The 13,670-nt window shown below is 41.3% G+C and overlaps 2 protein-coding genes across 2 annotated transcripts; both read left to right on the top strand.

Annotated features, from left to right (window-relative positions):
* The first annotated feature begins 175 nt into the window (after positions 1–175).
* lsm7 (LSM7 homolog, U6 small nuclear RNA and mRNA degradation associated) lies at positions 176–2,475 on the top strand. Its single transcript, XM_075484370.1, has 4 exons — positions 176–251; positions 506–596; positions 727–798; positions 1,994–2,475. Exons 1-4 carry the CDS (start codon positions 246–248, stop codon positions 2,134–2,136), a joined length of 312 nt encoding a protein of 103 aa, XP_075340485.1. The 5' UTR covers positions 176–245; the 3' UTR covers positions 2,137–2,475.
* Positions 2,476–5,372: 2,897 nt separating this feature from the next.
* Positions 5,373–13,549, top strand: tmprss9 (transmembrane serine protease 9). The gene is made up of 15 exons (XM_075484368.1): positions 5,373–5,526; positions 5,734–5,861; positions 5,943–6,010; positions 6,099–6,274; positions 6,803–6,847; positions 7,949–8,062; positions 8,271–8,436; positions 8,597–8,871; positions 9,404–9,546; positions 9,990–10,269; positions 10,405–10,518; positions 10,593–10,761; positions 10,848–11,113; positions 12,580–12,716; positions 13,388–13,549. The coding sequence occupies exons 1-15, from the start codon at positions 5,373–5,375 to the stop codon at positions 13,547–13,549; spliced, it is 2,397 nt and encodes a 798-aa protein (XP_075340483.1).
* The last annotated feature ends 121 nt before the right edge of the window (positions 13,550–13,670 follow it).

Genomic DNA, 13,670 nt, shown 5'->3' with positions numbered 1-13,670 from the left:
AGAATCGCGCTCTGACTTGCAAAACGCAGCAAGGAGAAAACGGTGAGTTCGGAAGGTGACCTATTTAAATCACCAGGATGCTAGGACATTATCAAACTAAAGAGCATTCAACTAAAAAGCAACACTAAACTTTCATACTTTAAATAAGCATTTTTTAAGTGATGACATCAGCTACGTGCGCTCAATGATTTGATTGGAAGAACGCTTCTCGGGTCATAGTTAAACTTCCGGGTCACACAGCGAACATGGCGGTGAGTTCGTAGTGTGTTACCCTCCATTCAAACATCTTTTGTACTGTTGTACCCAGTAACACTATCAATGTTATTGATGGGCACTAACGGTGACCCAGGCTGGGGAATATTTTTACTTCAAAGTTAAAGAAGGTGTTTTTGTTGTACATTTGCTAACTTGGTTAGCAAGGCGAAGCTAAGCTCCAGCTAAGTTTTGTTTGTGAGCGGTGAGCTTGCATGTGACATAAAAACAACATGCCGCTTTCTGTTTGCAGGATAAAGAAAAGAAGAAGAAGGAGAGCATCTTTGACTTGTCCAAATACATCGACAAGCCGATTCGTGTGAAGTTTCAAGGAGGACGAGAAGGTATGTGGATTAAGGGTGCTAGTAGGCTAATGCTAACCAGTTTAGGCAGTGGATGTAATAACCGTAGCCTATGTACAGTTCCTGAATTGGTCAGAATTTGTGCAAACTTGACACTGTTTTTCCCTCTCAGCCAGCGGTGTCCTGAAAGGGTTTGACCCTCTGTTAAACCTGGTGCTGGACGGAACAATCGAGTATATGCGTGGTAAGTGGATATTTATTATAATATTTTCTGTAATAAATGTTGGGGATATTTCTCAAATTCAACTTCGAGGATAAGTAAAAAACTTTGTCTGTGTATTTGAAACAAATCAAATCTCATCAAGTTTTTATTGGAATATTGCTTAAAGTTTTCTAAATTAAGAAATAGATCAAAGGCTACATTTCCACTTCACCTTATTAGAAAAAAGTATTTTAGTGATCTGATCCCCCCCAAACCATTTCTTAATAATTATTTTTCTTCTATTTGAAATGAGAATTTGATTTGAAAGCAACAAGACCCATACACAAGAGTGAAGGAATCTTAAGTGAAGGACTGATTTAAGATGGGTTGCTGTTTGTGTGCTGTCTGTTTAAAACGGCCCTATTTGATTTGAGGGCTTTTTCTTTCTTTTTTTTCTTTTTTTTTTTTTTTAAACAGACACAATTGCAAAATTTTGTTTAGTATTGATTACACTGATGCGCCTGACATTTTCAGCGCTATTTTACATACCAAATGTTTGTCAGTCCACAAATAAAATGCAACAAAACTCGTTGCCCTGCACTTAAAAGCGATCATCACACAGTAGAGTCGCATAATGAATGATGTAAGTCGCTGCATGATGTGACGCACCTGGAAAGGGAGTAACATCAGTCCAGATGTGTAGGGGTGATAACACTCTTGGGTAGAAGCTGTTTCTCAGCGTGGAGGTGCAGAATTGTAGAGCTCTGTAGCACTTTCCAGATGGTGTGGGTTTCATCTCTCAGGGTGTTGTTGTCTTAGTGGGAAAGAAAAATTATGAGTGCTTTGATCTATCTGCTGAACAACTCCACTCTCAGAACAGCTTTTTTTTTTTTTTTAAATATTTCAAATTATTATATTAAATATTTATTTGAAGGGGCTTTTGTGAAATAGTAAGCTACTAGTTACCCTTTCTCTTCCCCTCCGCGGCATTTTAAAATGTCGCTTAACACAAAAGGAGCATCGTGTGGGTTTCATTTTCCGAGTTCAAAGTTAAGAAATTGACTGAAGGATGTTAGCAAGAGGCGCTATAGGCTACATTACACGTGGCTGTAATAAACGGAGGAAGACAAAGAGATGGCTTACCAGAGACAAAACCTTGGAAAGAAGACACCCAAAACAATGAAAGTCTTTTTGCATGACATACAAACGTAAACCCCTCGTGCCTCTTTGTGTCCAGATCCAGATGATCAGCTGAAGCTGACGGAGGACACCAGGCAGCTGGGGCTGGTGGTCTGCAGAGGAACCTCTGTGGTGCTAATCTGTCCTCAGGATGGCATGGAGGCTATACCAAACCCCTTCGTACAGCAGCAAGACGGCTAACTGACAGGCTGCTAAGTGATGCGTAAATGATTTATTTTTTTTTTTTTTTCCTCCATCTTTTGTGCTGTTTTACTTTTTGTTTTAATACTTGCAGTACAGTTATTGTTCATACAACAAAGCTGTTGTCTTGAGTTAAGAATCATGAGCAAAATAATGTTCAAATGCTCTTCAACTTTATTTCTGTCCGTGGGGGGCAAATTGTGCAGATTTGTGTTGTAAAGAGCCTGTATGTTTAGGAAGTGTTAATTCCATTTTTCTTTTTATCTATAAGTAAACTTTTTATTGTTCTTTCTTTTGTTTCTTTCTTTTTATAAGAAAATAAAGGGAAAATCCTGTTTATGATGCGTCTTGTGTTTGTTTTTGTTTCCTCTTCTGTGGCAGTACACTGATCTGTGGATGCAGAACTTACCGCTAAGTTAATAAACGGTTAATTAAAACAGTTTAACATATTTATGCATGAATCCCGAGTGAAACAGGCCAGCTGCTTGTTGACTGTCCACTTGCCCCTCTAGTGTGATTATATGTTCCTCTGCAGCCCTGAGTCCATGCTGTGTCGGCCAAAAAGAGTGACGGCCATTGGAAGCCCCTCACAGACGTCGCATCCACCTGCTGGTTGGAAACGATGGGCCATGTAAGCAGCCTGTGATCTGTTGACGGATCACTGGACTGGATACAGCACCATCCTTTTTTAAAAAAAAAAAAAAAATTATGCAGTAACAGACAAATCTGTTATCTTTGAAAGTGTTAGAAGGGATAAAGGGAGTTTCTGTGTTTAGAAGATGAGCAGTTTAAGCCCGTCTGTACACTCAAAAAGAGTCAACTGTGGAATTAACTGCTTTAAGTCAGAGGTACACTAGACAGGGTGGGGAAATTTTGTAACTGCTTATTTAGATTGTTTGTTTGGGGTGTGGGGGGTTGAGGCTGGAAGATTGAATTGTGGCATAGGTTTAACACTGATCATTTCTATTTTGATGAGGATGGATCAAAGTGGTTTAAGATGAGAGGCTGTTGTTAAAACACGAGACATGGACACCATTTTCCTCGAGAGTACCTCATCACATGCCACCAGTTTACCTGAAAATAAACAGATTTGTTGGTATTGAATAAATTCCAAAGAAGCTGAAATCCTGATGAAAGGACTGATGGTTTATCAGGTGTTGTGAGCTCAGGATCTAAAGGCAGGATTACAGGAGGCTTCGCCCCTCCTCTGCTGCTCAGTCACTGTGTCAATGAAGCCCGCAACCCGTTGGACGGAGCGCAGGGCTCCACTGAGTACCATGCAGATATTTTGATGCACCTTTTTTTTAATCATCACATTCTAATGAAATGACAGATTAGCGGGTGTTTGATGTTTGCCTGGAGACTAAAGGAGTTCTCAGATGACAGGAGAAACGCCTGTGCACACCGGGGTGTGACCAAAGGGCTCAAGGCGGATGGAGTTAGAGTAGGCCGGGGGTTTCTAAGGCTAAAGTGAACCTCTTAAAGCAAACAGAAAGGGTGAGTACCAGCGGGACGGACGCGGCACGCCCCTGAGCAGGTGAAACAAATAGCGGACCCTTTGGCCGCCTCGCCTCGTCTTCCAGCCGTGTGTCTGCTGCCGTGCGCTCCGTGAACCGTGGAGTGTAGTCAGCGTCGGTGTTCAGAGCAATGAGTGAGGAAAGAGGTAAGCGCGGCTGCTTAGTTCGGAGCATAAAGTCTGTTTGGTTTATCTCTGCACAGACTGATGCCTCTGGAGTCACCGTACTTAGAGTAACACCCTTGGCATTCAGCTGTGCGTAAAACGTAAGAAAAGTTATGTTGTGACCTTTTCTTTTCTCCAAAACTGGTTTGTGATTGCTGAGCATCATGGCCTCCTTGGTGTCTTTTACGCACAACCAAAAGCAACCTCAGTCTACTGCGCGGAATTGTTGCTGATGTTTTTAAGCCTAATCCCTTTAATATGTGCATTAACTTCTATACAGCACGGATTATTTCCCTCCACAATGCTCTGCATCGACATGCTTTTAGTAACTTTTTCCCCCCTTTTTTCCCCAACTGTGTGCATCTTAAATTACTACCATGTATAATTAGGGGGTTCACGGTTCAACGTGACAGAACATTTGAGTCTTTTCTGATTACATTAATAGAAATAATACATTTAATCTTATTCAAACTGAAGTGTAACTTTTTGTGTAATGTAGTGCCTAATATATAATGTGTTTCTTTTCCACACACTTTGTGTTCTACCACGACTAACAATACATGATTTTACTGCGGGGGGAGCCCTGACCTGTTGGAGCACATTCATTTTTACTTTTAAATCATCCTCCAAAAAAGGTAGCATAGATTATGTTTATTTTTTCACTGCTGAGGTGTAGATATGCAAAAAAAAAGACCAATTAACCAATTTTGTCTCAGCACTAAAGTAAATACACTTTACTTTAATTTTAATTGCCTTTGCATAAGGAATTAGTTATTATATCGGGACATGTCTTTTCTAATCCATTATACAGGCAAACTGAAAGTAAAAGGAACTTTGCATTGCACATAAAATATTCAATTTGTCCACATCTAATATTCTCTGCATTAAAACTTTTTTACAAAAAGTATGTTTTTTATACAAAAAAAAGTATGTTTATTGGTAACTAATATAGTGAACAGAGACCATTATTTGATTATGCTCGTTTAAATGTAATTATTTATATCATGGAAATATTTGAATAAGTAAGTTTGTCAATGCAAACTAATCGGCTCAATGGCAACAGGCGATTTTCCCAGCAGCAATTGAAAATTGACATTTAATGCTTAGTTTGATCTTTTTTTAAAGAAAAGAAATGTAATGATATTTGATGAGTGTAGAACTGAATTTAAATAATTATATAATTATAGCTGTTTTTAGTACTATTTACATCTACAAACTGCACAGGTCATCCTCCTCATCCTTTACCACAAGACACACAGTGAACGATTAGTGTTTTCTGTATGCTGGAGTTATTTTCTATATGCTTGAGGAGAGAGCGGGGGGGGGAGGGGGGGGTGTTTAGTTAGTTTTAGTATGCCTTTTTACTGCTGGATGTCACTACATTATGCAAATAGGTCTTTCAATTAAGGCTGCATCTTTTTTTTTTTTACATGTTTGATGTTGCAGAGTGGCTTCAAGATTTTTTTTAATGACTCACAGATCATTTTGTGTGTCAAGCATTATGAGACTTGGGACAGTTGATTGTGAGCTGTGAGGTCAGTGCTGTTATTCTAACATGGACATGAAGAAGGATGGCGGAGGAGGAGAAGGGTCCTGGTCGTCTTCAGGGGCGTCGCCTGCTCCCTCCAGCTCCAACTGCTACAGGAGCACCCTCGTAGTCTGCCTCCTCTTCTCCCTTATCATAGGCATCTTTGTAGGCCTTGTTATAGGTGAGTCTGTGCACAGTAATGTGACATTCACAACAAAATCACATTTTTTAAGCAGAAGTTATAACGGTGCATAATTTATTTTTTTTTAGATAATTTAAACAACTATGTAAAGTCCATTTTTAAACAAATCAAGCAAACTTCTGTTTCCATACTTTTTACAGAAACTTTCTTTGAGCGTTAATACTTTCCCTGTTTTTTTTTTGCCAGCATATCTCGTGCAGGAGCCGCATTATTTCATGGAGACAGTGGAGCTGAAAGGCCTGAAGTATAGCACTGCTCTGCAGAATGAGAACTCTGGTTTCTCCATTTTACTTTCCTCAGTTATAACGTCCAAGGTGAGCGCTGAATTGCAACACTGGGAAATTACAATATATCCCTGAAAACAAATGTTAAACTAAATTCTTCTGGTCTTTTAGGTCAAAGATACCTTCACTGCTTCATCTGTCTCACATCACTATGATGGTTGCACGATTGTTGCCTATGGGTAGGTGAGCGCTGAAGCGAGGTCATTTACCCAAGAGATGTGTCTGGTGAATGAAACGCAACATCATCTGTTTTTCCTGTCTCCCCAGTAACATTAATGGTGACGTGATGGTAACATTTAGACTGGTCTTCACGGTGTCTAAAATCCAGCAGTATTCAGACAACTTTGTTCGAGACCTACTAAGAGCAGGACTCAGCTCAGTAATGCATGGGAAACCAATGGAGGTGCCAGGGTTTGGACAGATCAACGCTATCTTCTTATTAGGTAGAAAACTGTGCTTGCAGCATTTGGCTAACTGGAAAAAATGCCCTTCCAAAAATAAGTAAGAAAAACAACAAATACAAGATGTTTTTGCTTGAAATAAGCAAACAAATCTGCCAATGGAACTAGTGAAAATTGGCTTGTTAAGATTTTTTAAAATAAAATGTGATATTTAGGACTTTTGAGTTAAAAGTAATCTTGAAATTAGCTTAAAAACCTCTTCGAAAAAGAAAAGCTTGTTTCATATGAAATATGACTCAAAACACGACTTTTTCACTTAACAAGATATTCAAGATGTAGTGTATTAAAACAAGTCCCTATATCTTGCTGAAATGGTACTTGTTAGGCAATTGTGTCTTATATCAAGTGTAATGAGATACTCAATGAGACAAATATACTTGGTAAGATTTAGATTTTTTCCAGTGCTGTCCGTGGCACTGCAATAGATGAAAGCAGTGGAAGTGACAGCGCATTGTCTCAACGCTTCCACAGTCTTCACAGGATCTAATTTCTTTCTCGCCCTTCCTAAAGGAGCCAGTGGGAAGTCATTTTACGCAATTGGAGATGAGCGGATAGGTGAGTTAATGCTCAAAGTGTTTGTTCACGCCTGCTTAGAACTCTAAATGAGATTCCTTTTTTCATATTGGGTCAAATATTATGAAATTGCTCATCAATTGCAGGTGTTCTGTGGCTCTGACACCTTGTGGTATTATCTGAAATGTACTGAATCACTGCCTCCATTTTCAGTCTGAAACCTTTTCAGAAGCAGCCCTCTTTAAAGGGATAGTTCGCTTCTTTTGACATGAAGCTGTATGACATCCCATACGAGTAATATCATTTATGAATATTTTCTTGGAGCCGAGTTCCAGCCTCGTTTTGCCGCTGACGAAGGTAGTCCGGTTAGTTGGCTGGGGCTACAAAAATAAAGCGCTTTGCTTCTCAAAACAATATGCGTTCAAAAGAATAATACATTTGCTTCACAAAATCGTTGTGAAGGAAAAAGTCAGACCTCACAATCGCTTGGCGCTATTTCTCTCCCTTCGTATCATTGCGTGCTGTGTAGACCGTGCAGACCGAAGAGCAGACCGAGCAGTCCCCTGCTTCCGAGCAGTAAACACCGTAACAGGCGCGGCTGTCGGCAAGTGGCAGCACACAGTGATACGAAGGTAGAGAGAAAAGAGCGCCAAACAATTGTGAGGTCTGACTTTTTCCTGGAGAACGATTTTGTGATGCAAATGTATTACTCTTTTGAAAGCATTTTGTTTTGAGAAGCAAAACGCTTTATTTTTGTGGCCCCAGCCAACTAACCGGACTACTTTTGTCAGCGCCAAAACGAGGCTGGAACTCGGCTCACAGGACGCAGCAGGGGGTAAGTCAATGTTCATAAGCGATATTGCTAGTATGGGATGTCATACAGCTTCATGTCAAAAGAGGCGAACTATCCCTTTAAGATTGTCATGATATGTTTTTGAGCTAATATAATCAATTCAGATTTCCCATTTATCTCAGGAAATAAGACTTCCTTTTCCATCTAGAGGCATTTAGTAAAAAACCCTCAAACCATGTTTTTTGAATACCTCTAAAATGTTGTTGCAGTTCATTATTTATTTATCTGACGCATATGCCCTCTTCTTCTATTCACATCTTACTACCTCTCATTTCATGTGGATCCTCCAGCCCGGTGTCCTGACAATGCTTTCACTTGCGACAACGGAGAATGTGTCACAAAGTTAAATCCAGAGTGTGACTTCGTCCCAGACTGTGCAGACAAATCTGATGAAGCTCGTTGTGGTAAAATCAATTCCTCAGCATGTAAAAGGCATCGTTGTCCGCCGTGGCTCCATAACTCTTTGTTTCCTCCTTCTTCAGTTGATATTAAGCATGCATTGTTCCTACGAACTACAGCAGACTACTACGTTGATACTGACTATAAACATGCCTTTACTGCTCACCTTTATTCACTCATTCGCTCCACCTAAACCCATGTGATCCCTCTCAGCCTGCGGTACACGCCCCGCTATGGGAAGTCGGGTGGTGGGTGGTGAGGATGCTCGGCAAGGGGAGCTGCCGTGGCAGGTCAGTCTGAGGTTCCATGGAAGGCACACATGCGGAGCCTCCATCATCAGCGAGCGCTGGCTGGTCAGCGCAGCACACTGTTTCGCTAGGTAAGCATGAATTGTTGTCATTTTTTTCTTTCTTTCTGCTATTGTATGTGCCATTCTAAGAATTGTATTCACAATAAAAAGGGAAAAAACATATTCTCCATTTTCATGTATGGTTTTATCGTATAGTATACTCCACGATTTGTGTCCTTTCTTGTGTTAGAGAGAACGACCCCAGAGAATGGACAGCACTGGTTGGGGCCAAACTGGTGAGCGGCCACGAGTCAGTCTCCCAAATAGTTAACATCAAGACCATAATAGTGTGTCCAGATTACGACCCCGCGACCACCAACAATGATGTGACGGTGCTGGAGATGGAGAAACCTCTCAGCTTCAGCTCTTACATCCAGCCTGTCTGCATACCTTCCCCATCTCACGTCTTTGCGACCGGTCAGAGCTGCATGGTGTCAGGGTGGGGCGCTCTGGACCAGTTTAGTAGTGAGTCTGCAAGCGTGCATATACCTCACAACAAAGATTAGACATTTAGAACAAAAATGAGCTTTCTGCCAGACTTAAATCAGTTGTAGTTGTAAATAGATCATAGTTCTTCCCCAAATGCAGTATTTTTCCTAAATGAAGTTTATGTGCTTTTATGTTCAAAAACATTACATTATTTTTCTCAGAGTCTGCTTCGGTTAGTCACAGATGGAGGAGTGCATGGCAGCTATTAATACTTTGTTTGAGTCTAGCAACAAGGCAGATATTATTCAAATGTCTTTTAATTGTCCGGTCATCCAGTCTAAGAAGAAAAATCTGGACAGACTGTATTTCCCTCTTTAGAAAAAAAAAGGTTAAATTTAAGCTACACTGAAAGGCACTGTATCTTGTTAGTAAACCATGAAACGTCTCTCCAATATTAAAGATTTTTTCAGCAATGTGGCCGGACTTCAATTCCAAGTACCAAGTAAGTAGTAGTTATCAGGAAGAGACAATGAGACATTGATATGTGCTGTGTTCTTCTGTCGTTCAGTCGAGGTGCCTTCCACGCTGCAGAAAGCAGTGGTGAAAATCATCGACTCCAAGGAGTGCAACAAATCATCTGTGTACAGAGGTGCTGTTACTCACAACATGATGTGTGCTGGGTTCCTGCAGGGCAACGTGGACTCATGTCAGGTCGGTGACCTCTCAGCAGCTCTGTGACAACAGCTCACATAACTTTGTTTTTTTTAGCATGAGCTATCCTGTGACATTTTCTGACAGTACTTCCTTGTCCTGGGGCAGAGTCTGTATTTGTAGACTGATGATGTGACTGAAATCTGTACATTTATACTTTTTCCCACCCTAAAAAAGAGCCCTGCAGACAGTATCTATTGCCATCGTCTCAGCTTTTTGTTCTATGTGCTTTAAATGACGACAGTACAGAGGAAAAGCTGTTACACCTCAGCAAAGGATTATCTATAAGACTGCAGAAAGTTCCAGTAATGTCTAACTAACTCTTATTACCTGCAGTTAAAGCTAACTTCAGTGGACTCTTACCAAATAATCACTTGCAAGTTTTTCACAGGTTCCATCAGCTCCTGTATTATAAGATCAGAGGTCTTGTGTTTTATGTGCAGGGCGACTCCGGAGGGCCTCTGGTGTGTGAGGGGGCGCCAGGGAGGTTCTTCTTAGCTGGGGTGGTGAGCTGGGGTGTGGGGTGTGCCCAGATCAACAAGCCTGGGGTTTATTCCCGTGTCACCAGGCTCCGAAACTGGATTCTAAAGCACACAGATCCCAGCCTGGTCCAAGATTATACCCAGTCTGTTCAGACTGTGCCAGTTCCAGCGACACAAGGGTCCTCTGGTCCAGTGCCTGGGACTGTGGACGTTGCTGTATCTTCTGCACCTGTATCACCTGGTAACATCATCCTGAATTTACACAAATTCATGGGCTCATTCATCGTTTATTAAGACGAGAGCAATAATTACTTCTGTGACAGCATAAACGGAGTCCCATAAATTTTTTTTTTTTTTTTTTGCTTGTATATTCTAGCTTCAAACTGCAGTGGAAACTTCCAGTGTAGCTCAACTTTGTGCATTAACAAAGTTAACCCAGAGTGTGACAAAGTCCCCGACTGCCCCGGTGAGGCCGATGAAAGAAACTGTGGTAAGTTCATGTGTATACAGAGCAGTGTTTGCTGGAGTTAAAGAGCGTGCTTTTGAGTTGTGTTTGTGTGCCAGAGTGTGGTGTGCGTCCTGCACTGGGCTCTCATAGGATTGTAGGTGGAGTGACAGCTCGGAGGGGAGAGTGGCCTTGGATTGGCAGTCTCCAGTATCAGAGACTTCACCGCTGTGGTGCCACACTCATTCACAATAAGTGGTTACTGACTGCAGCACACTGCTTCAAAAGGTACAAACATTTCTCTGAAGAATCGTTACACTGTGAATGGTATCAGTCCTGCTATAACAGTATCCATTCATCCCACACACCCACAGTGACCCCAGTCCCACTAACTGGGTTGTAAGCCTGGGATCTGTTCTGCGATCTGGGCTAGGTGCTCTGGTCATTCCCCTCCAGAGAGTGATCATCCACCCGGCCTTCAATGGCACCAACATGGACCATGATGTGGCTCTGTTGGAGCTGCAAGTTCCAGCCCCCATGTCTTACACCATCCAGTCTGTGTGTCTCCCCTCACCAGTGCATCGCTTCCTGAAGAACGCAGAGTGCTACATCACAGGCTGGGGATCTATGAGGGAAGGAGGTGAGAAATGAGCTGTAGACTCACACTGACACCATGTCCTGGTTTCCAAAGGAAATAAATGAGATAACGTGTTAAACAAACCCAACAGAACATAACCACCTCTGCAGGGAATAGTTTTTGACCACATGAAAAAAAAAAAAATTCCCAGTGGAGTGTTTTAACTGAGAAATTAAATAAAGATAAACATTGTGGATTAAAAGGGATGGATAATGCTTTTTAGGTTTTGAACTTTATTCGGTGCACTATGTTGCTTTTTGTGCATGTAAATCTCTTCAGACAGAAGACACAGCTCCTGATTGGCCTTTAGTGCACAACAACATCACCGAGAAACACATTTGCATAACTCATGCCTAGTGGCTGATTCGACACGCCTCAGACAAAGAATGAGCAGCTGCGTTGAATACCGCCACTTTTGACCAACCAGCTCACCAAGCAGAGCAAACTGAGTTTTTATTAGAGGGTACTGTCTGCACTGTCCGACTCCAGCAACGTTTTTTCAGGATCAGCACCAGGTCTGTCAGTGAGTGAGATCACTCTCATTGGCTGTAAAGTGTAGCAAATGAGTGCATTCCCCACGAGAAAGGAGAGAGAAAACTCTAAATCAGCATGTCAACACAATTCTTTCTTATCTGTCATCTTCATCTCTCCAAAAGATACTTTGCACACTAAGATGGTCATGGGAAGTGATCAAACCCAACTGCTTGAAGAGAAACCAGCTTCAATGACTTTACTGGAAAACTCAAAGCTTATTATGGCATACTGCCACTACTTTCTCTCTCCATGCAAAATGATACATCCAAGCTGAACGCTGGACATGGTCTTTGTGTTGTGTTAAAGTGCTATTTTCTTTCCGGCCACAGGTGACATGAGCAGACACAGCAAGGGGGTCTGTCATCCCTGCTGGCTCTTAACATCAGTTCGGTGCAGGAGCTGAAATTAAGCATTTTAGATATAAAGTGGCAAGAGGTGCTGCATCAAAGTATCGAAGGAGAAGAAAAAAAATGTGTTTTTGAATATTGGGTTTAACAAACCGGAAGACCCCTGAAAAAAAAAAAAGTCTAATTTAACATAATTTGAGCCCTTAAATAGATTCTACATTAATTAGATACTCTACTCAAGATTAAAAAAGATAGAAGTGACAACAGGTTTTTTTCTTCTATAATCACGTTTTTTCACATGGATATCCATGTGCTATTTAGCCCGCTCACAAGTAAATATGATAGGAAACATCCTCAATGGTTCAGAATTTTCAAACATTCTCTGTGTTTCACTTGTCTGTTCTTGGTATGCAGTCAAGCAGATGGTGAGTTTCTAAGTTATCTATCACTGAAACTGCAACAAAGGAGGTGAAAGGAATCTAGTTTGGCAAAGTTCACCACAGCTAAAGCCATATTTAAGGGTAGCAGTCATATGTAGTTTTTGTGAAAATGCATAAGGTGCTAAAAAGGATAATTCATTTCCGTTAGGATCATTGACCAACCTGTTGCAGAAAGCTACAGTGAACGTCATTGACCAAGCAGACTGCCAAAGTTCTTATGGAGACGTGCTGACCCCTAACATGATGTGTGCTGGACTCATGGAGGGCGGCAGAGACACCTGTTTGGTAAGATATGTTGTTTGAGACAAATACTTTTTACTTACCTGGAAGTGGTCTGGAGATAAGCGGTTTGTTTTGGTCCTGGCAGTCTCTGAGCTTTGAGGCTGTGGACCATAATTAAACTAGATCTCATGGGCTCTGGGAAGTCAGACCACACCTCAGGTGACTCTTTCACGAGAGCACAATTAACCAGGTCAGAGAAAGCATAAAAGGAAATTTTGACCTTTATTATTTAAAGGTTTTTAAGACTTGCAGAACTTTCCTCTGGAAAAGGCAAATGCATATGAGTAGGGAATGCTCTGAGAAATACTATAATAGAGAAAGCAAAAACACTAAGTGTTGCACTAATGTGGGAGATGCTTGTCTGATGTAAAAGTATGACTTCTTTCTTAAAAATACAGACCCCCCACATTGCACCCTCTCTCTAATCTTCTTATGTAAGTAAACCCTCATGCATTCCTGTCTCGGTCAAAGCACCCGGCATCTCAAAAGCTATCCAAGTGACATTTTCCTTGTACCTGCTTCTACTTTAATACTCTACTGCTTCAAACCTCCAACTTGATCAATTAGTATATCCTACTTTATTTGCGGATGACCTCCAAGCCTTGCAATGATCTTGATGTATATTAAAATAACTGCACTTTTAAACTTTCTCACTACTCTTTTCAATCTTTCAGGGAGATTCTGGAGGCCCGCTGACTTGTCGCCACCTCTCTGGTAAGTGGTTTGTTGCCGGAGTGACCAGCTGGGGACACGGATGTGGGCGAATTGGCTTTCCAGGGGTTTACACTCGTTTGACCTCTGTCAGGAGTTGGATATCTACATACCTACCTTTCTGAAGAGGAACATAAAAATAAACCACAGCTGTGCCTTTTGGAAGGATTTTAATGATGCATCTTCTCCACAAAACTGTACTGTACAAGGACTTATGTCCTGCCAAAGGCCAGCACACATATGCTC

Source organism: Odontesthes bonariensis, chromosome 15 (genome assembly GCF_027942865.1).
Source record: "Odontesthes bonariensis isolate fOdoBon6 chromosome 15, fOdoBon6.hap1, whole genome shotgun sequence".
NCBI lineage: Eukaryota > Metazoa > Chordata > Actinopteri > Atheriniformes > Atherinopsidae > Odontesthes > Odontesthes bonariensis.
Note: the sequence above shows the minus strand (reverse complement) of the source record. Positions and strands in the feature narration are given on the sequence as shown.

Bases quoted from the DNA above. Each gene is read 5' to 3' on its own strand.
- lsm7 (XM_075484370.1), top strand. The intron at 597-726 runs GTATGTGGATTA...TTTCCCTCTCAG, and splicing joins GTTTCAAGGAGGACGAGAAG to CCAGCGGTGTCCTGAAAGGG. The intron at 799-1,993 runs GTAAGTGGATAT...CTTTGTGTCCAG, and splicing joins AACAATCGAGTATATGCGTG to ATCCAGATGATCAGCTGAAG.
- tmprss9 (XM_075484368.1), top strand. From the start codon at position 5,373: ATGGACATGAAGAAGGATGGCGGAGGAGGAGAAGGGTCCTGGTCGTCT. The intron at 5,527-5,733 runs GTGAGTCTGTGC...TTTTTTTGCCAG, and splicing joins CTTTGTAGGCCTTGTTATAG to CATATCTCGTGCAGGAGCCG. The intron at 5,862-5,942 runs GTGAGCGCTGAA...CTGGTCTTTTAG, and splicing joins CCTCAGTTATAACGTCCAAG to GTCAAAGATACCTTCACTGC.